This window comes from Aspergillus udagawae (genome assembly GCF_001078395.1).
Source record: "Aspergillus udagawae IFM 46973 DNA, scaffold_7, whole genome shotgun sequence".
Taxonomy (NCBI): Eukaryota; Fungi; Ascomycota; class Eurotiomycetes; order Eurotiales; family Aspergillaceae; genus Aspergillus; species Aspergillus udagawae.
The window spans coordinates 1,325,206-1,350,585 of record NW_025091270.1 but is presented as its reverse complement, the minus strand read 5'-3'; the positions used below and the strand labels follow the sequence as shown (position 1 = coordinate 1,350,585).

Below are 25,380 nucleotides of genomic sequence, written 5' to 3'. Positions count from 1 at the left end.
CGAATCCTTGTCTTTACTGTCTTCCGTTCTGGTCATGGAAAGGAGTGAGTTGTCTTATTGGGGGCATAATTGATTCTCTAAGCTTGTTTCTTTTTGAAGTGGTGAAAGCATGCATTTCCAGATTTGAGTATCGTTTGCCTTAACGTGCGACTTTCGATAGATGAAACTAATGTCGTACTCGACCAGAGACGCTGCGTTACGAAGAGTAGAGAGGTAGAAACTATGGAGAAATGCTGCTAGTGCTTGGGCTGATTTATATCACGTGATGTGACTCAAATCCTCTCGCCTTCCCCTATCGATTAGCCGATTGAGTTATGTATCTTGAAGCAGAAGATCAAAGAATGCTGGTTGACTCATATGCTCCCCGTGTAATATATTAGATTGGTCATTCATTCTTTTTGGACATCAAATCCATCCCAATCTCGATTGATCGTTCTCCACAGCCAGAGTCTTTTTTGGGCCCCGCAGTAACATCCTCTGATTCGTTCCGTTCTCTGCTCTGCGCCAGCGAAATTTAATGCCCGCATTTCACACAACCACCTGCCCCTCCCCCTCCTTGATCTGTCCCAGTATTCAAGATACTCATCCGGCAATTTGTGGCGCGGTCGGCGCCTTGGAGATTGTTAACTCCTCCGATATCTAAATCGTACTCAAGGATGTCTCAGCCAACTCCCTCTCCGAACCCGGGTGAGTAGTCCTCCGTGCTTTGCACCGTGACTCATCGTCAATCAGACCACGCGGGAGCGATGCAAATGGCTAACAGTCTTGAATTCTTTCAGTGGGTGAGCCGAAAGCTCCTATGACCGACCCAGCCCCGCAGGCCGATGATCAAACCAGAAACCAGGTTGTCGACTCTGCCGTGAAGGATGCGCAGGGTGCTCCTAAGGTCAAGAGTGAGAAAGAGTGTATGTCTCTCGAGTGTCGGTTGTGGATGATATAGCATGTGCATCGGTTGCTGATTGTTGGATGTTACCATTGGTTAGTAGAGCGAGAACGACGAAAGGCCGAGAAGGCGAAGAAGTTCGCCGACAAAAAAGCAAAGGCTGCTGCGGCCAAACCTGCACCTGTCAAGGCTGATAAGAAGGCCAACAAGATCGAGAAGGAGAAGACGACCGATGCGTACGATCCGAAGGTCATTGAATCCGGCCGGTACGAGTGGTGGGAGGAGCGTGATCTTTTCAAGCCCGAGTTCGGCCCCGATGGCAAGGTCAAGCCCGAGGGTTACTTCGTCATCCCAATTCCTCCCCCGAACGTGACAGGCTCCCTGCACATGGGCCACGCTCTTACCAATGCCCTTCAGGATACTATGATTCGTTGGGAGCGAATGAAGGGAAAGACCACTCTCTGGCTTCCTGGTATGGATCACGCCGGTATCTCCACTCAGAGTGTGGTCGAGAAGATGCTCTGGAAGAAGGAAAAGAAGACCCGCCACGATCTTGGCCGGGAGGAGTTCACGAAGAGAGTCTGGGCTTGGAAGGACGAGTACCATGCGAACATCAAGAATGCGTTGCGGAGAGTCGGTGGTTCTTTCGATTGGTCGCGTGAGGCTTTCACCATGGATCCCAACCTGTCGGCCGCCGTCACAGAAACTTTTGTACGGCTCCACGAGGAAGGCATCATCTACCGTGCCAACCGCCTTGTCAATTGGTGTGTGGCCCTGAATACCTCTTTGTCCAACCTCGAGGTCGAGAACAAGGAGGTCGAAGGACGTACACTGCTTGACGTGCCTGGATACGACAAGAAGGTCGAGTTCGGTGTGTTGACCCACTTCTGCTATGAGATTGATGGCACCAAGGAGAGGATTGAGATCGCTACCACTCGTCCGGAAACCATGATCGGTGACACAGGTATTGCCGTGCACCCTGACGACAAGCGCTACCAGCACCTGATTGGAAAATTCGCCCGTCATCCCTTCGTCGACCGCCTGATGCCCATCGTTGGCGATACGGATGTCGATCCCGAATTCGGTACCGGTGCGGTGAAGATCACGCCAGCCCACGATTTCAACGATTTCAACCGTGGAAAGGCCCACAACCTCGAGTTCATATCCGTGCTGAACGATGATGGTACATTCAACAAGAATGGTGGCCCATTCGCTGGCATGAAACGTTTCGATGCCCGTTACAAGGTCATCGAGATGCTGAAGGAGAAGGGATTGTACGTGAAATGGGAGAATAACCCCATGAAGATTCCTCGCTGTGCCAAATCGAATGATGTTATTGAGCCTATTCTGAAGCCCCAGTGGTGGATGAAGATGCAAGATCTTGCCGAGCCTGCCATCAAGGCTGTTGAGAATGGTGAAATTGTCATCAAACCGGAATCCGCCGAGAAGAACTACTTCCGCTGGATGAGAGGTATCAATGACTGGTGTCTTTCCAGACAACTCTGGTGGGGTCACCAGGCTCCTGCGTACTTCGTCAAGGTTGAGGGTGAAGACGGCGATGACAGTGACGGTAACCTGTGGGTTGCCGGACGTACCGAAGAAGAAGCCCGCAAGAAGGCGGAGGCCAAGTTCCCTGGCAAGACATTCTCCTTGATCAGGGACCCCGATGTGCTCGATACTTGGTTCTCATCCGGTCTGTGGCCCTTCTCAACACTGGGATGGCCCCGCCAGACTCATGATCTGGAGAACTTGTACCCTACGTCTGTGCTCGAGACCGGTTGGGATATTCTGTTCTTCTGGGTATGTTTTCCTCTCCGCTAGGTTCTCTGTGCTGCGCTAATCAATTCACAGGTCGCACGTATGATTATGCTTGGTATCAAGCTGACCGGCAAGGTGCCCTTTAAGGAAGTGTACTGCCATTCCTTGATCAGAGATTCCGAGGGTCGCAAGATGTCCAAGTCCCTTGGTAATGTCATTGACCCCTTGGATGTCATGGAGGGTATCGAGCTCCAGACTCTCCATGCCAAGCTACTTACTGGTAACCTTGCCGACAAGGAGGTTGCAACTGCTACCAAGTACCAGAAGAAGGCCTTCCCCAAGGGTATTCCCGAATGTGGTGCCGATGCTCTGCGTTTCGCCCTTGTGTCTTATACTACTGGTGGTAAGTTTTGATATTACCTGGCCTAGGATGGACGAATCAAAGCACCCCCTCGGAAGCTGACACGGACTGACTTTGGTTTAGGCGGTGATATCGCATTCGACATTCAGGTTATCCACGGCTACCGCCGTTTCTGCAACAAGATTTACCAGGCTACTAAGTTCGTCTTGGGCAGATTGGGTGATGACTTCAAGCCTCTGCCAGCCCCTTCAAAGACTGGCCGGGAGTCTCTCTCTGAGCGCTGGATTCTGCATAAATTCAACACAGCTGCGAAGGAGGTCAATGAGGCGCTGGCGCAGCGTGAGTTCTCTGTCGCCGCTTCTACCACTTATCAGTACTGGTACGGCCAGCTTTGCGACATCTTTATCGAAAACTCGAAGTATCTCTTGGCTCCTGAGGTGCCCGCCGAAGTGCAGGAATCGGCCAAGCAGACTTTGTACACTGCCCTCGAGGGCGCTCTGACCCTTATTCACCCCATCATGCCTTTCGTTACGGAGCACTTGTGGCAGCGCCTACCTCGCAGATCTGGTGACGAGACCATCTCGATCATGAAGGCTCGTTATCCCCAGTACAACCCAGAGTTCAACGACCCCGAAGCCGAGACGGCTTATGAGCTCATCTTGAATACCTCCAAGGCCATCCGGTCGATCCTTGCCCAATATGAGGTCAAGACTAAGGGCGATATTATTATCCAGACATATGACCCAGTCAGCCACAAGACCATCTCGGACGAAGTGACTAGCATTAAGTCCCTGGGTGGCAAGTTTTTGGGAGAGCTCAGCGTAGCTGACCTTGAGAACACCGATCCCCCTTCAGGCTGCGTCGTTGCCGCCGTCGGTGCCCAGGCCGCTGTGTACCTCCGCGTCTCGAAAGAGGTAGCTCTGGAGCAGGAAGAGAAGGCCAAGGCCAGTCTGGAGAAGGCACGTGAGACCGTTCGCCGCCAACAGACTCTCGTCAATGGCGCTGGATGGAAGGAGAAGGTTAAGCCAGAGGTTCGTGAACAGGAGGAGAAAAAGCTTCGGGATGCCGAGAGTGAGGCTGCCCGGCTGGAAGAGCAGATTCGCGAGTTTGAGAAGCTTCGCTTGGAGTAGATAGATGACCCGGAGATACAACAATATAAATCGCCATTTTACTGATGAATGCATATCTTATGCTTGTTCTTGTTACTTGGTCTGTGGCGAGTTTTGTTCTGCGAACCTGGAATTAATATACTAGTATACATGTTTTCTACCATCAGAATAATATGTGAGAAGTCTCCAGTTAAGCTTATCGATAAGCGGTGCCAAGACATTTCCGCCAAAACTTTTCGCTCCGCTTTTTTCTTCCTCGACCAGGCAAGTCGGTGATCGGCGAAACATCCAAGTTTTCGTCGTTGAAAGCAGAAGAAATCAAAATGCTCAGAGAAGTGTAAGTCTTGTTCTGGAAGCAGAATTCTTTGTCTATTAGGAGAGCACCCTCTGACTAGGTCCATCTCAACAGCAAACCCAAGAATCCGCGCACAGCGCGCATTCTCAAGGCCCGTGAGCCCCAGCTCATCGAACCCCCCAAGAGGACCCTTTTCATGCATGGCTCAAAATGCCCGACGGCTCTTAACACAGTCCTGAAGACATTCCACTCGCTGACGATCCCCAACTCCGTCCTCTTTCACAAGAAGAACGAGAACATTCACCCGTTCGAGAGCGCCGAGAGCCTCGAGTTTCTCGCCAACAAGAATGAGTGTGGTATTGTTGTTTTCGGAAGCAGCAGCAAGAAGAGACCCAACAGCCTGACTGTGGCGCGGATATTCGACTCCAAGCTCCTGGACATGTGCGAATTGATGCTGCTCCCTAACCCAGACGGAGACTCGATCCCTGCGATCAACAACCTCAAGATGCAGATCGGAATTGGCTTACGGCCTATGCTGCTGTTCGCGGGTACTGCCTGGGAAGATTCTACCTCTACCGCTCATGTTATGCTGAAGAGCATGTTCGTTGATATGTTCAAGGGCGAGGAGTCGGATAAGATCGATGTCGAGGGACTGCAGTATGTGTTGATGATTGCCGCTGAGGAACCTACCGACGGCATGTCTCCTATTATTCATCTCAGATGGTACAAGCTTCGGACAAAGCGCAGTGGACACAAGCTCCCTCGCGTTGAGCTGGATGATATCGGGCCCAAGTTCGACTTCAAGATCGGTCGTCTGCACGAGGCACCCGAGAATGCTCTGAAGGAGGCCATGAAGCAGGGCAAGAGACCTAATGAGAACATGAAGACGAAGAAGAACATTGGCCTGGACGTCATGGGTGACAAGATCGGTCGTGTGCACTTGGGCAAGCAGGATCTGTCTGGCCTGCAGACGAGGAAGATGAAGGGTCTGAAGCGACGTGCTGGTGTGGAGTCTGATGAGGAGGATGCGGAGATGATGGACGTGGACGAAGTCTCGGATGATGAGGGACGGAAGAAGGCGAGAACGGAATAGACTGCTGTCTCCGTTTGTCTGGCTATGTTTTTGACGCATGATACTTTGTCTATCTATACCGCATAAGGCGTTCAGGTGGTTCGGTTTCTCTGTCGAGTCGTCGAGCAGATCGATCAGTTTCATTCATGGTCACTATAGCTTAAAAGTATCCAGCATATATCAAAATCATTTTTATTTGTCTATTAACTGAGCGTACTACTTGCACTGTTGAGATGCTTCTACATTCCGTTATTACCCTAGAAGCAAGAGTTAATGTTCAGTTCGTTCTCATCATCCTGCCTCCCGTTTAAGCCTTTTGGGTTCATATTTGCTCCGATCTAAAGATAAACAACTCGACGGTCCCTTCAATACTTTTCTCAAAAAAGTACCTCTCTCTTCTCGATACTGACAGCTGCTGGACAAAATGTACCATCACGTGACATGACGTCTGTGCTCTTGCTGGCCTCACATGCCGAGGATCATTGCAGTTGCGCGGGTGAAGCGTAGTCCATTAAATACCGTTCCCCCGCCATCTGTCCTGGTGATGGGATCATGCCCATCCATATTTGTACCTTATCATTCCGTTCCTGGTAGTTCCCTAAATCTATTCCTTCCTACATCTTGACCCTCCTTACACCTGGTGTTCTCCATCGGTAGACATCAATCCCAATCCGTCGCTGGTCCGATCAACCTACCGAGGTCCCCCAGACACCATGGATGCACTTTTGGTATGCTTGACGCTCCACTCGACTTTGTCAATCCAACTATATCGCACGCTTTTCTGATCGCTGTCTAGTCTCGCCTGGATTCCTTTGTCCTCGACCCCCAGCTCGCGCCGCTTCTGTCGCTCGTCAAGGGTGCCCGCAATGGCATTGTATACGGGTCGAAAGTGCGGTTTCCGCACGCTTTGGTGTACGTCCGAATCCACTGGCGGAACCACGCAAGCTTGACATTGAGAATCCAGCTAATGCGAGATATCTTTGTCTTACAGAATGATCTTTCTCTTCCGCTCTGGAGCGTAAGGCGATCCTATCGACATGCCGAGTATTGCCGAAATACTGATTTCGAGATTCAGATTCCGAGAAAAGGTCGGGCTCGTCCTGAACGCCACACGCCAGCATGCTCGGAACCTGGCGACATTTGCTCTTATATATAAAGGCTCCATGATAGTTCTTCGCAACGTTAATCCTACTGGTGTCGGGAAAGAAGGCCGCTATGACAGCTTCTTTGCCGGTCTGCTGGGAGGATATGCAGTGTTTGGTCGACATAAAACAAGCATTACCCAGCAGGTGAGATCAATTCGAAGTTTGAGAAGGAGAGAATTGAAACTAATGTGCCTGTGCAGATCGTCATATACGTCTTCGCTCGGGTAGTACTTGCTCTTGCCAAGCTTTCTGTCCAGCCGAATATGCACCCTCTCTCCTCGTTGATCACTACCGAGTCGCGCGCAAGAATCGAGGCCAATGCGTGGCCAGTGTTTGCAAGTCTCAGCTGGGCACTTGTTATGTACATCTTCCGTTGGTATCCGGAGACACTTATGTCGAGTCTGAGAAGCAGCATGGTATACATGTACGTCTTGACCTTGGCCTCACGATATCTTCAAATACTGATGCTTTTCAGCTACTCCGACTCGGATCACTGGGATTCATTCCGCAACTTCTTGATACACAACAAATAGACGGGCCGTCTGGATTGTCTTTTCTAATCAGTGTTTTACTCCTTGCACCGCTGGTCAGGAGGTCTGCATACTTACCATGGAGTATATCTGGCGCATAGAATGGGTACATTGTCCGTTTTCCCTTCTTGTTCATTTTTACCCTGTATTATGTTTTATCTCATGCGAAGGGCTTGGGCTACCTCCATCTGGTTCAGGACACGTTGACTGGCTCTAGTCAGCTTGGCGAATTAGCTGGGATCCCTGCCGCAGGCGGATAGGGGAGATGGTCTTCATGACAATCAATATAGAGGACTTTGTGGAGTGACTTCACCTTGTCCAAAGAATATAACAGCTAAAGTATGAGGTCATTTTTCATTATGTTGTTTTGTGCCTGTTATGGGTGGGATGTTTTAGGAAACCTATTCAGAACATTCCTGTGACCCAATCCAAGTAAGGCCTAGAGCCAGCGTATCTCTTCATAGAAGTGAACTAAGCCATTAGGACGTGCCTTAACCCTATCTCATGGAGTCAGTCTGCAATAGACTCGAATGCAGTCATGTCATAGAGGCAATTCTCAGGTTCTACTAAAACCTGCACTGGATTGAAAAGTACTTATTATTAACTACTCGGTCAATTTGGGCATGGTGAAGAAATTTTGACCTAAGACATAGTAATCAGATTCACAGAATGCCACTCAGTATTCACTGATCAACAAGAACTCACAGGACCTCCTTATGATGTCCTCAACCCCTTTCTCAGAATATTCTATACCATTCCCGCAACCCTATTCACTAGGATGACGAATTTGAAATGAATCCAGAAGTGAACAGAGTCAGTGACCATGATCCAAACGGAGATGTCATCCTCATGGTATCCCCACCAAAGCAGCCTCGCGCATACGCACCCTCCAGGCTTTATTCAGGTGAAGAGGCAGGGGTCGTCAGATACCGAGCTTCCTCTAAACATCTGAGCTTGGCTTCGCAATACTTCGAAAAGAGGCTGAAGAAAGAATGGCGCGAGGGCGAAGAACTACAGAAGAACGGCTGCATCGAGCTGGACGTTCCCGATACTGACCCTGAGGCGTTTTCAATCCTGCTTGATCTAATGCACTGCCGCACGCAGGAAGTCCCTACATTGGTGACCTTTGACGAGTTGGTCGAGCTGGCTGTCCAAGTGGACTACTTCAAATGCCACGGAGTTGTGGGGCTGTATCCCGCGAGATGGATCGAACCGTGGAAGGCGAAACGTCTCAACGCTTACTGTGATGAGACCGGCAAGTGGATTTTCGTTTCCGGGGTGTTCAATGATTGCGAGCTTTACGCATCTGTTACCTGCTTGGCGATACGACAGAGCAAGGACTTCATCAACACGCTGGATCTTCCTATACCGCGATCTGTTACAGGTGAGTCCATATGAGCCATCTTAGAGATGTTACGCTTACCAAGGAAGACACGATCAATCTGAAAAGGAAAGTCTGCTCTTTATTATTCAGAGATGTGGAAGAGCGGCGGCATAGATTAGAGAATGGCCGGATCACCTGCAGTTTCGAGTGCGACCCATTCAGACTAGGTGCACTTATGAAGCAAATGAAGGCCCACAGACTGCCATGGCCCCGCGAGAACCTCGATGATGAAGGTCTTGCACCAGAAAGCGTGGCTGAGAAAATCCTCGAATTCGAGATGCCGAGCTCTAAGGTATCTTGCAAAGGTCGATGCAGTGGACTTCTTGGACCTAGAGTAATCGAAGAGCTCATCTACCATCGAACGAAATTGTCTGGATTCATCTTGATACCGGAACAATGGCGTTGACATCGTCAGAAGGACCGCTTGAAAGTACAGTGTGGTTGGACTTGGTGAATAGCTGTCAGGTCAATCTTAAACATTCATCAAGTAAAACACAGGAATTGAATGTCTTCTAATCCTTTCAAATGCATTATCAAGTTCCCGTCACTTGAGAGGCAATGTAACTCCAGTTTTAACCAGTACGTGCAGTGAATTTTCATAATTCTGTTCATATACTGAAGGTTTGATTCTCCCTGAAGCATATTCTCTGATGTCCTCGACCTACCTTCTCCTTACCAATGAGAAATCATAAGAATACGCTGACGGTGTCTGAGCTGTACTGGTTGAAGTGAGGTTAACAATACAAGCATCGCTATAGCAACACTCTACTCTTCTCTCTCTGACAACAGAACTGCCATCATTCGTTGACTGACCATCTCAACCTTCTCTCTCTGGACTGAACGTCTATACCTTTTCTTCTCTTCATCAAGGAACTCCAACTTACTACCTGCAACAACCTCTAAAGGGTGAGAGTCAAGTATGAACCTCCTCACACATCGAATTTCTTCAGACTTTATTCTAACAAGATAGATGAGCGGTACCTGCTACCTGATCGACGCTTCTGGCGATGTTGTCCTAGTCCTGTCTGCACAGCGCCGCGCCCCTGAAGCAAAGCCGGTGCCATCGACTTCTTCAGCGTCTCCAAATGTTAATAACAATGCGTCTATTAATAAGGACGACGGAGAAAAGCCTTCTAATCCAAAGAAAATTATACCAGTCGCAGTTGAAACACCGCAGACCCGCTTCAAAGTCTCGTCGAAACATCTCACTCTGGCCTCAAACTACTTCAAGGGCCATCTCAAGAAACGTATCTCTCCAACTAGCACCGCCGACGAGCCAGGATATGACGAAGTCCATATGCTAGACTGCGACCCTGTCGCATTCCTGATAGTTATGAACATCATACACGGGCAGGGGCAGCGCATCCCGAAAGAGGTGGATGCAGCGATGCTGCTGAAAGTTGCTGCTGTGGTTCACTACCTCGACTGTCGAGAAGCATGTACGTTTGTCGTCGAACTCTGGAAAAAGCGGTTGCTCGATGAGAAGAAAGTAGTCTGCGACACATGGGACAACTGCTTGAAATGGGCCTATATCAGCTGGGCTCTCGGGTTCCATTCCTTACAAGCTCAACGAGCGCTGCCATGTCTCGAAGATGTGTGTCGTCTACCTATTCTGCTGAGCTCAATCTTCCAGAGTGCATTAAAGGTAAATCACTCCTACATCCCTTATCGGCCTTCGAAGCACCAATCCAATTAATTCAAAGTGCTGACGTACAAATCTGTTTTCTAGATGACATCACTAAGGGCTGGAGGACTGCAAATGACAAAGTGAAGAGTGTGCTCTCAGCCGAGACTGCACGCCTCAAGGACGAGACCGTTTACTGCCATTTCTGCTGCGACTCTCTTCACCTCGGGGCTATAATAAAGGCCACAAATCGTATGGATACTTCCTCGTTATGCTCGGTGCATGAAAGCCTCCGATCGAAAACAACTCATTGCACTGCTGGCAAGCCACGCTGTGTTAATGCCGCATCTCTTCTTACACTGAAATCAGCACTCGCAAAAGCATGCATGGGAGAAGGACTCGTCTTACAAAACTACCCATTGAGTGACTGATTGCTGCTGTCGAAAAGAGTTATTGATGCTGAGAATCACTTGGCGTCTCGCTCCTTGTCATCCTTTCTTGTCAATAAGATGCTCGTGCTACTATTGCGTTCCGTGGGCTCGATTCTCTCCTGCAGGGTGACATCCTTGCTTCTATCAAACTCTCATCCGAATTCGTGACCTTGTGGACTTTATGCGCCTCCCGAGGTAGTCCCTGTGTGTCTGATTTCCGTCCTTTTCGGACTATGTACGGATTGTCTCAGTTCCTAAGAGCTGCGTGCTTGGCCAGGAGTGTTCATAGTCAGAAAGCATGTATATTCTTCTACGCTAGTCTACGATTAAAAAACCGTGGATGACTCCGAAAACCAGTGTCCCGTCTAGAGGCCACTCTACAGCTTGCTCTTGACATCGACCAGCTTTTCAACCTCTGCAAACTGGTAATAGTAATCTAAGCTCTGCGGGTTGAGTAGAGTACCCGACGGTTTGATCTTCTTGCCAGATACGATCTGCTTTACCGGTAATTCTACCTTCTTCAGATTCACCGTCGTCTGGACCACGTTAGTCATAGTTAAGTCCCGTCTAAGACCGTAAAGAGGCGCACGTACCGGAATCTCAGGCGTCTGGAAGACATACTTCGGCATATGCCGGGCACTCAATGCCTTTCTGATTGCCTCTTTTACTCTGGAGACAAGCTGCGGTGTGAATTGGTATCCCGGCCGCATTAACAGGAAGAGCATGACAGATTCGTCGGCGTCGGTAGGCCGTCGCTGGCCGACGCAGATCGAATCCGCGATCTCGGTTGAAAATTGAGTGTCGATTACGTTGTAGATCTCGGCGGATCCGAAGCGGACGCCTGAGGGGTTGAGGACGCCGTCTGATCTGCCCAGGAAGAGAATTTGCTTTGTGATAGGGTGGATGCAGATGAAGTCGCCGTGGGTCCACACATCTACGCATCACAGGTTAGTAGATGCGATTGAGAGGCTGGATATAAGAACGAGACTTACTGTCAAACCGAGCAAAGTAGGAGTCAAAGTACTTCTGTGTCCCGTCATCGCCCAAGAATTTGACCGGCATAGTTGGAAATGCTGCGGTGGCTACCAACTCTCCTGGCACACCATCCGGAACGGTCGTGCCTTTGACGGCGGTAGCACCCTCATCCGCTTGATCGAATACTGCGATAGGAATACCTAGAGCTGGACCTTGGCACCCGCCCACATATAGAGGAGTAAGCGGGTTCTCCAAGCCAAAGCAGGCAGCGAGATCGGTGCCACCGGAGATATTCGCCAACTGGGTATGGGGTGGGAAACCCTCGTCGTAGAACCATTCAAACAAGGATTCCGAAAGGACCATGCCGGTGCTCGTGACGATGCGGAGTGCCCTGAGATCTGCAATGTCTCTTGGCCGTATGCTATTCTTCCGGAGCTCATGGAGATAGCGCGGTGATGTACCGAAATGAGTCACTTTATGCTTGCCCAATAGCTCGATGAGGAATTTGGCGTCCGGTAGGAAGGGACTTCCATCGTACAAGATGGCTTTGCCGCCGAACATTAGCCCTGATACGGCAGACAGGTACATGATCCACCCGGTGGTGGTGTATTGCAAAACCGTCGAATCTGGTCCATGATCACGGTGTAGCCGAGCCTCCTTGTAGGTGTTGAGTATGACACCGCCTACTCCGTGAACGATGGGCTTGGGTTTGCCAGTTGTTCCAGATGAGTACACAACCAGGAATGGATCCCGAAACCCAACCCTGACAAACTCGAGCTTGTCTGACGGAGCCTTTGCAAGAAAAGCTGCAACGGGTTGGGTTTTGGGCACGTGGGTCACATCGACTGGCTGGCCTGGGAACCGTGGGATCGCGATGATGCCTTCAAATTCGGGAACTTCCCGGAGACCATCGACAATGTCGTTGATTTTTGGTCGTAGATCGATCCGCTTCCCATTGTAGATTGCGAAATCGTCAACAAAGACGTACTTTGGCTTCAACTGGAGCAGACGATCGAGGATTCCTTTGACGCCCGTGTCAGTGGACGTTGACGAGAACCACGCTCCGAGAGCCGTCGTCGCCAGGAAAACGACAAGTGTATCGACGCTGTTACTTGCTACAGCGGCGACTCGATCTCCCTTGACAACGCCGGCTGCTTTGAGTGCCTGGACCATTCCCCCTGTCTTGCGTCTCAACTCGGCCCATGTAACGTTGGAAGACGGTTCCGACCCTCCCTCCCTAATTTCTGTCAGAGCAACTTTATTGTCCTCCTTGCCTTTCGTTGTAATCTGTAGATGCCCCGAGCTTGATCTCTCCGCCGAAAATAGCATATTCTCGGCAAAGTTGAGTCGCACACCCTCAAACCAAGTGGGGATGCTGTCAATGCGGGCTGATTCATCTACGACGGTCCTATAAGTGCCTTCAGAGATGATGGGAAAGAATCTCCAGCAAAAGTCCCAAAAGGATGCACGATTGTCCGTTGACCACCGATAGAGAGAGTGGTAGTCCTTAGAAATTGCGTTAGGCGACAAAGAAGAGCAATATACCAGTCAAAGGTACGTACTGGAAGCTGAAGGCCCTTCTCTTTCTCTAACTCCGATTTGAAAGCCCACATCTGAGTAGACTTCGGGTTAGAATGCTCCCAGAGCTTCCTCGGCAGGTCGGACGTTGAGGCCATTTTGCTTGAAAGTACAATGGTGAAGTTGCTTGAATTCGAGACAATTACTTGAAGAGCTTCTAGCAGTGATCCGCAGTATATTTATAAACAAGAAAAGGCGTATCTTAGCTGATTGGTGTCCGCTTACTGTCCCTATCAATGACAAACTGGCCTCGGTTAATGGCTGATACCAGGCGGTTTTTGCGGAGTTGCGGGAATGCGGGGAAGAACAGGAGAATCCACATTTAGAGGCGTCTTGCTCCGGACCTGTCAATCGTTCTGCTGCATTTTTGATATAGACCAGTGCTAGTCTAGTCCGTGAGATTGAGCTGGAGTGGTGAGCCCTCTATTGTATGGGTATGTTGATGGATGACCCGAGACAGTCTGCCAACTGGTTAGAGGAGGAGTATGCACCACTGACGCTGGCGATCGACAAATCAAATCCCCTTTTGAAGCAGAAGAATGAATTGTGTCAGTGATTAGCATAGAATACATATTGAAATCTCATTTTGGGCTGCGAAATGCGCCTCTAAATGGAGTCGAAGGTGAAGTGTTGATGATAATCGGCCTCTCCCGAAGCTGCTTTTAGCGGCTGCCATCTACGGCGAGTGCCGACACTTGATGGAGTTATCGTCGACTGCTCACCTAAGTTATTAACCCGGCATTACTCTCAGCTTCTGCGAGGCTGGTCCTTGCAATTGAGTTCAAAGGAGATCTATACACTACAAATCCCCAAAGCCTCAACCAACCTCCGAACCCAAAACACCATGGCGCCCATCCTCACCTCCAGCCCAACACTCCGCATCACCCCCGAACCCTTCACCAAAGAGGCCTTCGCCCCCTTCGGCACCGCCATCAGCTGTCCTCTACCACGCGATCTCTCCTCCGCGCCTTCTCTCTCCTCTCTCCCTCCTCACGATCCCGCTCCAGTCGTCGCAAACCAATCCTCCGCCCTCAAGTACAGCCCCATCTCCCCACTGCTCGACCACTACCCGCAATGTCCCAGCGGACAGCCCTCCTCCGCCCGCATGAGCATGTTCTCGTGCTTCCCGCGCAAACTGCGCACCGCCAAAGCGACAGGAGGGGAGACTAGCGTCTTCGACGTCCGCATCCTGGAGCGACACCCCTTCACCACGCAGACGTTCACACCTATCGACCTATCCAGCCAGACCCGCGCGGGCGATGCCGAGGAACCATTCTACCTGGTTATCGTGGCGCCGACGTTGAAGGGCCAGACGGCAACGGCGACTACGCCTTCGGGGGACACAGTCACGATCAGGGATCCCCCTGACTTGAACAATGTGCGGGCATTTGTAGCGCGTGGTGGGCAAGCGGTGACGTATGGGGTTGGGACGTGGCATGCGCCGATGGTGGTGCTGGGTTCCAGGCGGGTGGATTTCGTGGTTGTGCAGTTTGTCAATGGGGTGGATGATGAGGACGTGCAAGAGGCTGCGTTTGGAGAAGGGATTATGATTGATTTGGGGAAGAGTCGGATGTTGGGTGCTTCCAAGCTCTAAAACGCATGCAGTGGTATTCTTGCCTACGTCTGGAATGGAGGCCTTTGTCCATCGTGGAACTCATTTATGAATGTATTATGAATGTACGTTAAGCATGACTGGATTGGTATCTCGAGCAAAAGTGCAACACACTAGAAGATATGGTACATGTACATAGAGGGTCAGGAGTAACGAGCACTATGCGGTTGCTGACGCGATAGTATGGCTATCGCTGCCGCCCGACGACCATGGAGTGCAGTTACCCAACGACTGTCGCACTCGACTGGCCATCTCTAGGGTCTCCTTCGGCAAGCCTGCGAGCTGCGCGACTTTTAGCGCATGGGAATCACGGTTCACTCCCTTGCGCAGTCGATGGACAAATGAGAACGACCCCGACCCGGTCTCTTTCACATCGGTACAGTATCGCCCCAGTGCCTCAAAGTCATCGGTCATGTCCGCTAAAGCATGGAAATGGGTTGCGAACAATGTCCGGCACTTGTTGCGGTAGTGCAGGTGGTGCAGACAGGCAAAACTGACGGCTGTCCCGTCTTCTGGCGTTGTCCCGCGGCCAACCTCATCCATGATAACAAAGGAGCGCGCTGTCGCCTGCTTCAGTATGGTGGCCGTCTCCAGCATCTCCACCATGAAAGTGGACTGGTCTCGGAATAAATCGTCAGCTGCCCCAATGCGACTGAATATCTGATCCACAATGCCAATCTCCGCATACTCAGCAGGCACGAATGACCCAACCTGTGCCAAGATGGTAATGAGCGCATTTTGGCGTAAGAACGTGCTTTTACCGGCCATGTTTGGACCAGTGATGAGCCAAATCCTCTCCGAATCGCCCAAGAAGCAGTCGTTACTGACAAACTGCCGCCCTTGCTCCTCGAGCCCCAGCTTGACTGTTGGATGTCTTCCCCCAACGATTTTGTGGGTTACTCCACTGGTGAGGATCGGGCGCACGAGACGTTGTTCTTGAGCCAAGGTGGCGAAAGAACACGCAACATCAAGCTCGTCCATTACGGCTGCGTTGCGTCTGATCTTCACTAGGTTGAGAATCACTTCGCGGCGCAGTGCCTCAAAGATCGCCTGTTCCTCTTGTCGGATTTGGACTTTCACCTGGTCCATTCGGTCACCCAAAGCTGTCCAGGCGGGAAGGTAAAAGGACCGTGTCGACTTGGTTGAAGACACATTCCGCGTTACACCGAGCTCCTCTAGAGACTGCTGGGAAATTTTCGCTCCTTTGACATGGCAGATATGTCCCAGGCCAGAAGTCCATTTCAACGAGAGGGCAGAAGATCCGACGGCCTCTCGAAGACGTTGAGTAAGACGCGTCTTTTCATCCTGCAGCCGGTCCAAGGACTCATGTAGTTCAAGAAGAGCTGCGGTTGCATTGCGTCTCATGATCCAAGTGTCAGGCGCGGTTGTTTCTTCTGTTGAGGTCTTGGGTTGATCGCTGTTCCTAGCTCTCACTTTTTTGGGAAGCGCCTCCACTTCTCCAGGCAGTCCCTCGCTCATGGCTACTTCCTGCGCCAGAATCGCCGCTTCAGCAGCCGTATCATCCTCAAGACGCTGCTTCTGCAGTAGACCTTCCTCGTCAATGGCAGCTGAGATCCGATCCGCCAGCGCGGTCGGTCCATCCAGACAGAGTCGACCGGTCATAGCTGAGAGACTACGCTTGGCATCGATGGACTGTATATGAGGCGAACTGTCAAGCCGGCAGTTATCTTGGCTTGATAAAACCATCTTGATTTCTCTCGAAGCCTGGATAGCCCTGGCAAGACAGATTAGGTCGTCTGCGTCTCCTCTCCCCAAGGTGAATTTCTGGACCAAGCGTTGAGCATCATAACTTCGCTTTAGCAGTTGGATTACACTGTCGCGTAAATCACTATTCTCGAGAAAGACTGATACAAGGTCGAGTCGTTCGTTGATTACCTGCAATGCCGTGGAAGGAGATGCTACGAATATCAGTCGATATAGCTGCAATGTGCAAAAGCCAGAATAGGGTGAGACATACTCAGGCGATCTCTCAGCAGACGTGCTCCACTTCTGGTAGATGTACGGCGCACCGCATGTAGTAAACTTCCCTTTCCAAAGCCATCCCGCGCCGTCTCGAGAATTTCCAGGCCTCTCAGACTGTTCCGGTCAATGTTCATAGACTCATTCAGATGTCGACGACGAGGCGGCTGAAGCTTCAGATTCAAGCCCTGCAGCTGAACTCTGATATACTCCAGCAAGCTATAACCGGCTGCGATCTCTTCCGGTGTGAAAGCATCAGAATCTTGGTCAGCTATTGGTGCCTCAAGCACAGAGCTCCACTGTGATATAGGTAGAATGTTGCTGGGATATGCGAAAAAAGTCATCAAACGATGGTCATGCCCAACCAGAAGTTGCAGCTCCTGCCCAATCAGATCCTGAAGTTTCTGGTCCACGAGTATCTCTCGCGCTCCGATCCGAGCAATCGCCGAAGGAAGCATCTGAGCGGTAGTTGATTGTGTAAAGAAATCGCCTGTGGATAAGTCGAGCCAGGACAAGCCTACGCGCTGGGATGCGGACGACAATATGTGCTTCTGCGCAGCCAAATCATCCTCCTGTTGTTCTAATTGCGCTTTCAAGGCTGGCACGTCCATGTAAACCGCCAGCAAGAAATTGTTCTCCGAAGGGTCCATGAACTTCTCATCGATTAGGGTACCTGGCGTGATAATTCTGGCTACCCTGCGATCAAAGAGCAGACCACCCCGGGCTTTATCCTCAGCGGCATTGGCAAACTCTTCGCTGATAGCCACGTATTTATTCAAGTCTTGGACCAGTATCTTCAAAAACCGATCTAGCTGAAAGAAGGGAAATCCCGCCATGGGAACAGGTCCCGCGGTGGTCTTCTTGACGGCGAGCTTCAAGTTCAGTAACGGAGCTAGCTCTTCGGCCTGCTCAAAGTAGAGCTGGAGAATCTGTCAGGGATCTATGCTGCCTTCAGAAGAGAGAATACGACTGTCTAACTCTACTTGAACCGCCAGTCCGAAGTCCGTACCTCGTAAAAGCCCCCTACTCGAGTCAAAATAACACAATTCCTGAATTTCTGCATATTATTCAGATGTCCCTGTACGACCGTGGGATATCGAGGCGCATCGTCTGTAGCGTCGTCATACGGCTCGAGTTTCAATGTTCCCTGCGGTAGATCCTTGACTTTGACCGTAGTCCTCGTTCTTGCCCCCCTTCTGAGCTCGAGATGAGGCGTTGGTAACGAAGCTCCAACGCGGGCGAGTGGACGGCGCGCATGGTGACAGATCGTTCGGTGCACAAGGCAACAATGCGCTGCAGAAGAGTCAAATTTACGGAGAGAATGGAATTGCGACGGGACTAAACGGGCCAATCGACATCCATTGATGCGCATGGTCTTGAGCTGAGCAAGTCACCAAAGTGGTGTTGGTGTTGGTGTGGATGAGATGGCGGGCGGCGACAACCAAAAGGGAACCTCAAATCTCAGGTGTCACTCGCCAAACCTTCCCGCTTCGCCACTGAAATCTGCTGCAGAACTTCCCGACAACTTTCAAACGCCATCTCCCTTCAACCATCCAACCACTACAGGCAGCTTGCAACCCTGCAATAACGAGTAAGCTTGCCTGCTGCAAGAGGATGATCCAGGTTTGTGAAGCCTTTACGGACACTTAATTATTTCCACAATTCATTTCTTGACACAGGTGTGTCGACGCGCCGGCTGAATCTGAGCTCCACCGAGCCCGGACGACTGAAAGAAGTCGTCGCACTACCGTTCTTACTTTGTCGGATTTTTTTTTTGATTGCAGTTGAAACACCATCAAGATGGCGGACCAAAATATCTCCCAGTACAAGTACTCGGCGATGTCCAACCTGGTTCTCCAGGCGGACCGTCGTTTCATTTCTCGCATCAACGATGAACCCACCGGAGACCCAGAATCCCTTGCCGGGCGCATCAGTATTCGGGAGATGGGCTCAAGAGTCGCGCATGACGATGCGCCAAAAACCAAGAAGAAACCCGTCGGACCTACAGATATCGAGCGAGGTGCGATCCGAGAAGGGGAGGATGTGCTCGCTCGAGAACAGAGAAAACGTCGCGGGCAACAACAACAACTGCGCGGCCAGGGTATTCTTTCCGCCGCCGATGCTCTCATCGAAGGGTTGAAATACCGCCCTCGAACGCCCGCCACCCGCGCGACCTACGATCTCATACTTACGATGACTGCGAGTCATCTGGGTGATGTCCCTCACGAAGTCGTCCGGAGTGCTGCCGACGCTGTGTTGGAGCTATTGAAAGACGAAGATATGAAGGATTTTGATAAGAAAAAGGAGATTGATGACTTGCTTGGTAGCTCCATGAGTCCAAAAGAGTTCAATGAGCTTGTAAATCTGGGGAAGAAGATTACGGACTACGATGCGCAGGACGAGGACGAAGAGATGGAGGGCGGAATGGACGGCCAAGAAGGGGCGGAGCTCGACGAGCGTCAGGGTGTTGCTGTCGTCTTCGACGAGGAAGACGAGGATGATGAGCGCATGGGCACTGTCACTGAGGTCCGAGACGATGATGACTTGACCGACGATGAAGAGCCAGATGAACAAGAAGCTCCCGATATTGAGGCTGCGACGGCCGAGAAGGCGAATATCGATGGTCTTGAGGCTGAGGAAGAGATGGTCATCGACGGTGGACTAGATCGCGCCGACCAACGACGGGACAAGAATTTGATAGTTCCTGCCCGGCAAATCGACGCTTACTGGTTACAGCGTCAAATTGGTTCTGCGTATGCCGACGCTCATATACAACAGGAGAAGGCCACACAGGCTCTGGAAATACTTGGTGGCAAAGCGGAGGACGGAACAGAGAAATCCCTGCGAGACGTGGAAAACGATCTGATGGAACTGTTCGATTATGAGCACCCAGACCTTGTCGCCAAATTCGTCACAAACCGTGATAAGATCGTGTGGGTAACGCGTTGGCGTAGGGTTGCCGAAGATGCCGATGCTCGCCATCTCGTCGAAAGTGAGATGGTTGAGGCTGGCCACCGAGCTATTTTGGACGAAATTCGAGGCAAGACAGTTCGCGATGAAGCGGCAGGTCGTCCCGAAAAGAAGATCAAGCTCGACTTGATGGATGTCGATGTCCCTAGCGCACCGGCCCCCGAACAAAAGCCTGCAGAGGGTGGCTTGGTCGGCGGTCTGCAGCCGAAGAGACTGATCAACCTGGAGAACCTTGTCTTCCATCAAGGCAACCATCTGATGACCAACCCGAATGTCAAGCTACCTCAAGGTTCCACCAAGCGAACTTTTAAAGGATACGAGGAGATTCATGTACCACCGCCAAAACCCAAGCGAGACCCTGGGGAGAAGAACATCCCCGCCACTGAACTGCCTGAATGGGCCCGTATCGGCTTCGGCAGTGCCAAGGAGCTCAACCGAGTTCAGACCAAATGCTACCCATCCGCCTTCCATGATGACGGCAATATGCTTGTCTGTGCTCCCACAGGATCTGGAAAGACGAATGTTGCCATGCTTGCCATTCTTCGCGAGATCGGCAAGAATCGCAACCCGGAGACCGGAGAGATTATGCTCGATGATTTCAAAATCATTTATATCTCTCCCTTAAAAGCTCTGGTGCAGGAGCAAGTCGGCAACCTCGGCAAACGGCTCGAGCCCTACGGCATTCGAGTTTCTGAGCTGACTGGTGATCGCCAACTCACAAAGCAACAGATTGCTGAAACCCAGCTGATTGTCACGACTCCCGAGAAATTTGACGTCATTACCAGAAAAGCGTCGGAGACGAGTTACATCAAGCTCGTGCGTCTGATTATTATCGATGAAATTCATTTGCTTCATGACGAGCGAGGACCCGTTATTGAAAGCATTGTTAGCCGGACAATTCGCAAGGTAGAGCAGACCGGAGAGCCTGTCCGCATCGTTGGTCTCAGTGCAACTTTACCAAACTACCGTGATGTGGCCAGCTTCTTACGAGTTGACCCCAATAAAGGCCTGTTCCACTTTGATGGTTCTTATCGACCATGCCCCTTGAAGCAGGAATTCATTGGTGTCACCGACAAGAAAGCCATCAAGCAGCTGAAGATGATGAACGATATTTGCTATACCAAAGTTCTCGAGCAAGTCGGGCAGCGAAGAAACCAGATGCTCATCTTCGTTCACTCTCGAAAGGAAACGGCGAAGACGGCCAAGTACATCAGGGATAAAGCATTGGAGATGGAGACTATTGGCCAGATCTTGCGTAGCGATGCTGCAAGCAGGGCTATCCTAGCGGAAGAAGCCGAGTCCGTCGATGATGCGTCGCTAAAAGACCTGTTGCCATACGGTTTCGGTATCCACCATGCAGGTCTGAGTCTTGCGGATCGTGACTCCGTCCAAGCGCTGTTCGCTGATGGCAGCATTCAAGTTCTCGTATGCACGGCAACTCTTGCCTGGGGTGTCAACCTTCCCGCGCATACCGTTATCATCAAAGGAACTCAGGTATATTCACCGGAGAAGGGTAGCTGGGTTGAGCTTAGCCCCCAGGATGTCCTCCAGATGCTGGGACGAGCTGGTCGACCTCAGTACGATACATTTGGCGAAGGTATTATTATCACATCCCAAACTGAAATTCAGTACTACCTCTCCCTCATGAACCAGCAGTTGCCGATTGAGAGTCAGCTCATGAGCAAACTTGCCGATAACATGAATGCGGAGATCGTACTTGGAAACGTCCGGAACCGCGATGAGGGAGTGGAGTGGCTGGGTTACACTTATCTCTTTGTCCGTATGCTCCGCTCGCCAGGCCTGTACAGCGTGGGCGCCGATTATGAGAACGACGACGCGTTGGAACAAAAGCGAGTTGACCTAGTTCACTCCGCAGCCGTCATCTTGGAACGGGCCGGACTTGTCAAGTATGAGAAGAAGACTGGACGACTGCAATCCACCGAATTGGGACGAATTGCTTCGCATTACTACATCGGCCACAATTCCATGTTGACCTACTCTCAGCATATCCAACCGTCCATCTCGACCATTGAGCTCTTCCGCATTTTCGCCCTCAGTGACGAATTCAAGTACATCCCTGTTCGACAAGACGAGAAGTTGGAGTTAGCGAAACTTCTTGGTCGCGTTCCTGTTCCTGTGAAGGAGAGCATTGATGAACCTCATTCGAAGATCAACGTTTTGCTACAGGCCTACATTTCCAGACTGAAGCTAGAAGGTCTTGCTTTGATGGCAGATATGGTGTATGTCACTCAGTCTGCAGGTCGTATTCTGCGGGCCCTTTTTGAGATTTCCTTGAAGAAAGGCTGGTCGTCTGTCGCGAAGACTGCTCTCGATCTCTGCAAGATGGCGGAACGGCGGATGTGGCCGACCATGACACCACTTCGTCAATTCCCTCACTGCCCCCGGGATATCCTGCAGAAAGCGGAGAGAATCGACGTGCCTTGGTCCAGCTATTTCGACCTCGACCCTCCTCGCATGGGCGAACTTCTTGGTATGCCCAAGGCTGGACGGACGGTGTGTGATCTCGTGTCCAAGTTCCCTCGTTTGGAAGTTCAGGCACAAGTTCAACCTGTAACCCGGTCATTGCTTCGAGTGGAGCTTACCATTACTCCGAATTTTGTGTGGGATGATGCTTTGCACGGGACAGCGCAAGATTTTTGGATCCTCGTCGAGGACTGTGACGGCGAGGAAATCTTGTTCCACGATCAATTCATCCTCCGGAAGGACTATGCGCAGGCCGAGATGAACGAACACCTGGTCGAATTTACTGTTCCCATTACCGAGCCCATGCCCCCCAACTACTTCATCTCTCTCGTTTCCGATCGGTGGATGCACTCAGAGACCAAGATTGCGGTGTCTTTCCAGAAACTGATCCTTCCGGAGCGATTCCCGCCCCATACTCCTCTGCTGGACATGCAACGGGCGCCTGTCAAGGCACTGAAGCGTGAGGATTACCAGCAGCTGTATCCTGAGTGGCAATTTTTCAACAAGATCCAGACACAAAGTTTCAAGTCTTTGTACGATTCCGATGACAATGTCTTCCTCGGTGCTCCTACGGGCAGTGGCAAAACTGTTTGTGCTGAGCTTGCATTGCTGCGGCATTGGGCAACCGGAAAGGGTGGCAGAGCCGTCTATATCGCTCCTTTCCAAGAATTGATTGATCAACGACACGCAGATTGGGAGAAGCGATTGGGTAACCTCGGTGGCGGCAAGAATATCGTCAAGCTGACTGGAGAGACCACTGCGGACCTGAAATTGCTAGAGCAGGCAGATCTGGTTCTCGCCACGCCGACGCAGTGGGATGTTCTGTCCCGGCAATGGCAAAGACGCAAGAACGTGCAATCCGTGCAGCTGTTTATCGCAGATGAACTGCATATGCTTGGAGGCTACGGAGGATATGTGTACGAAGTAGTGGTGTCGCGCATGCATTCTATTGCCCTTCAGCTAGAGAACGGTATGCGCATCGTTGGGTTGAGCGTGCCTCTTGCTAACGCCCGCGATATTGGCGAGTGGATCGGTGCGAACAAGCATACGATTTACAATTTCAGCCCTCACGCTCGCCCCGTGCCTCTCGAGCTTCATATCCAGTCCTTCAGCATTCCCCACTTCCCCTCACTCATGCTGGCCATGGCTAAGCCGGCATATCACTCGATCTTGCAGTTGGCTCCGGACAAGCCCGCGCTTGTGTTTGTACCCAATCGTAAGCAGACAAGATCAACAGCTATTGATCTCTTGGCTGCTTGCGCTGCTGATGACAACGAAGATCGGTTCCTTCATGCTGATGTGAATGAACTAGCGCCACTACTGAACCGGATTCAGGAACGGACGCTGGCAGAATCGCTCTCCCACGGTATTGGATACTATCACGAAGCTCTTAGCGCCACCGACAAGCGTATTGTCTCGCATCTCTTCACCATTGGTGCGATCCAGGTCCTACTTGCTTCACGCGATGTCTGCTGGGAGCTGAATCTCACGGCGCATCTTGTAATCGTCATGGGCACACAGTTCTTTGAAGGCCGCGAGCACCGTTACATTGATTATCCCATCAGCGAAATCCTGCAGATGTTCGGCAAAGCTACTCGCCCTAAGGAGGACAAGATTGGCCGAGGTGTTCTGATGGTACCTTCAGTCAAGCGCGAGTATTACAAGAAGTTCCTTAACGAAGCTTTGCCCGTCGAGAGTCATTTGCAATTGTACTTACATGACGCATTTGTCACTGAGATCAGCACAAGGACAGTCACTTCGACCCAGGACGCCGTGGATTGGATGACTTACACGTATTTTTACCGCCGTCTCCTTGCCAACCCCAGCTTCTACGGTCTGAGTGATATTAGCCACGAAGGACTCAGCACTTTCTTGTCCGAGTTGGTGGAGAACACATTGAGGGAGCTGTCGGAGGCTAAGATCATTGATCTGGATGAGGAGGATGACAGCGTCTCTCCCCTCAATGCGGCCATGATTGGCGCTTACTACAACATCTCCTTCATCACCATGCAGACCTTCCTCCTGTCGCTCAGCGCTCGCACGAAGCTCAAGGGTATTCTGGAGATTATCACCTCGGCCACGGAATTCGAATCGATTCAGATGCGTCGACACGAAGACCACATTCTGCGACGAGTGTACGATCGTGTACCCGTCAAGATGTCACAACCCGCCTACGACTCGCCTCACTTCAAGGCCTTTGTTCTCCTACAAGCTCACTTCTCCCGCATGCAACTGCCCATTGATCTTGCCAAGGACCAGGAGGTCATTGTCAGCAAAGTTCTCAACCTTCTCAGCGCATGTGTCGATGTTCTCTCATCTGATGGTCACTTGAACGCAATGAATGCCATGGAGATGTCGCAGATGGTGGTTCAAGCCATGTGGGATCGGGATAGCCCTCTTAAGCAGATTCCTCACTTTGGCCCTGAAGCCATCAAGGTGGCGAATGAATACAACATCAATGACATCTTCGAATTCATGGAAGCGATGGACCCATCCGAGAACAAGGACTACCCCACGTTGGTCAAGAGACTCGGTCTCGATAACTCACAGTTGGCTCAAGCTGCCGCGTTCACGAACGAGAAGTACCCCAACCTTGACCTTGACTTCCAGGTGGAAGATCCCGAGAACGTTACATCGGGCGAGCCGGCGTATCTCAAGATCAAAATTGAACGGGAAGTCGAAGAGGACGAGGAGCCTGACACCACTGTACACGCGCCGTTCTACCCCGGCAAGAAGATGGAGAATTGGTGGTTGGTGGTGGGAGACGAGAAGACGAAGAATTTGCTTGCCATCAAGCGAGTGACCATCGGACGCAAATTGGAGTTGCGCCTGGAATACATTGTTCCCACGCCTGGTGAACATGAGTTGACGCTGTACCTAATGTGCGACAGCTATGTGGGCGTCGACCAAGCTCCCACGTTTACTGTGACAGCAGCTGAAGGCATGGAAGAGGATGAGAGCGAGGAGGAAGAGGAGTAAAGGGTTTATAAAATCTGTTGGCACCTAGATCCATCCGTCTGTTAATTTTCTTTCCTGTATTTATACGGTCAATCTACACGGAAGCAATGATAGTAAGAATGTTTGATCGAGACATCAGATCAGTTCCGTGGAGTAGCTTAGTAGTAAAGGTCGATCTTCTCCTCACGCGATAAGGCAGCTCTCTCCACTTCTCCAACCTCCCTCTCTTCT

At 51.1% G+C, this 25,380-nt stretch overlaps 8 protein-coding genes across 8 annotated transcripts; 6 read left to right on the top strand and 2 right to left on the bottom strand.

Moving 5' to 3' along the window:
- Positions 1-656: 656 nt before the first annotated feature.
- Aud_009135 (valine--tRNA ligase) lies at positions 657-4,132 on the top strand (the record flags this gene model as incomplete). The annotated part of the gene is made up of 5 exons (XM_043293996.1): positions 657-687; positions 780-905; positions 984-2,683; positions 2,735-3,044; positions 3,126-4,132. 5 exons carry the CDS (start codon positions 657-659, stop codon positions 4,130-4,132), a joined length of 3,174 nt encoding a protein of 1,057 aa, XP_043149931.1.
- Positions 4,133-4,434: 302 nt separating this feature from the next.
- Aud_009134 (rRNA-binding ribosome biosynthesis protein RPF2) lies at positions 4,435-5,499 on the top strand (the record flags this gene model as incomplete). Its single annotated transcript, XM_043293995.1, has 2 exons — positions 4,435-4,448; positions 4,521-5,499. 2 exons carry the CDS (start codon positions 4,435-4,437, stop codon positions 5,497-5,499), a joined length of 993 nt encoding a protein of 330 aa, XP_043149930.1.
- A 692-nt stretch (positions 5,500-6,191) lies between these two features.
- On the top strand, positions 6,192-7,156 carry Aud_009133 (Tim17/Tim22/Tim23/Pmp24 family protein; the record flags this gene model as incomplete). The annotated part of the gene is made up of 6 exons (XM_043293994.1): positions 6,192-6,206; positions 6,275-6,390; positions 6,470-6,496; positions 6,554-6,767; positions 6,824-7,047; positions 7,099-7,156. 6 exons carry the CDS (start codon positions 6,192-6,194, stop codon positions 7,154-7,156), a joined length of 654 nt encoding a protein of 217 aa, XP_043149929.1.
- Positions 7,157-7,945: 789 nt separating this feature from the next.
- On the top strand, positions 7,946-10,233 carry Aud_009132 (BTB/POZ domain-containing protein; the record flags this gene model as incomplete). The annotated part of the gene is made up of 3 exons (XM_043293993.1): positions 7,946-8,537; positions 8,564-8,829; positions 9,508-10,233. The coding sequence occupies 3 exons, from the start codon at positions 7,946-7,948 to the stop codon at positions 10,231-10,233; spliced, it is 1,584 nt and encodes a 527-aa protein (XP_043149928.1).
- A 736-nt stretch (positions 10,234-10,969) lies between these two features.
- On the bottom strand, positions 10,970-13,243 carry Aud_009131 (acetoacetyl-CoA synthase; the record flags this gene model as incomplete). Its single annotated transcript, XM_043293992.1, has 4 exons — positions 10,970-11,128; positions 11,186-11,526; positions 11,585-13,073; positions 13,130-13,243. The coding sequence occupies 4 exons, from the start codon at positions 13,241-13,243 to the stop codon at positions 10,970-10,972; spliced, it is 2,103 nt and encodes a 700-aa protein (XP_043149927.1).
- Positions 13,244-13,989: 746 nt separating this feature from the next.
- Positions 13,990-14,739, top strand: Aud_009130 (ureidoglycolate hydrolase; the record flags this gene model as incomplete). The annotated part of the gene is made up of 1 exon (XM_043293991.1): positions 13,990-14,739. The coding sequence occupies one exon, from the start codon at positions 13,990-13,992 to the stop codon at positions 14,737-14,739; it is 750 nt and encodes a 249-aa protein (XP_043149926.1).
- Positions 14,740-14,916: 177 nt separating this feature from the next.
- Aud_009129 (mismatch repair ATPase MSH1) lies at positions 14,917-18,109 on the bottom strand (the record flags this gene model as incomplete). The annotated part of the gene is made up of 3 exons (XM_043293990.1): positions 14,917-16,676; positions 16,736-17,657; positions 17,747-18,109. The coding sequence occupies 3 exons, from the start codon at positions 18,107-18,109 to the stop codon at positions 14,917-14,919; spliced, it is 3,045 nt and encodes a 1,014-aa protein (XP_043149925.1).
- Positions 18,110-18,537: 428 nt separating this feature from the next.
- Aud_009128 (ATP-dependent RNA helicase BRR2) lies at positions 18,538-25,170 on the top strand (the record flags this gene model as incomplete). Its single annotated transcript, XM_043293989.1, has 1 exon — positions 18,538-25,170. One exon carries the CDS (start codon positions 18,538-18,540, stop codon positions 25,168-25,170), a length of 6,633 nt encoding a protein of 2,210 aa, XP_043149924.1.
- Positions 25,171-25,380: the final 210 nt, after the last annotated feature.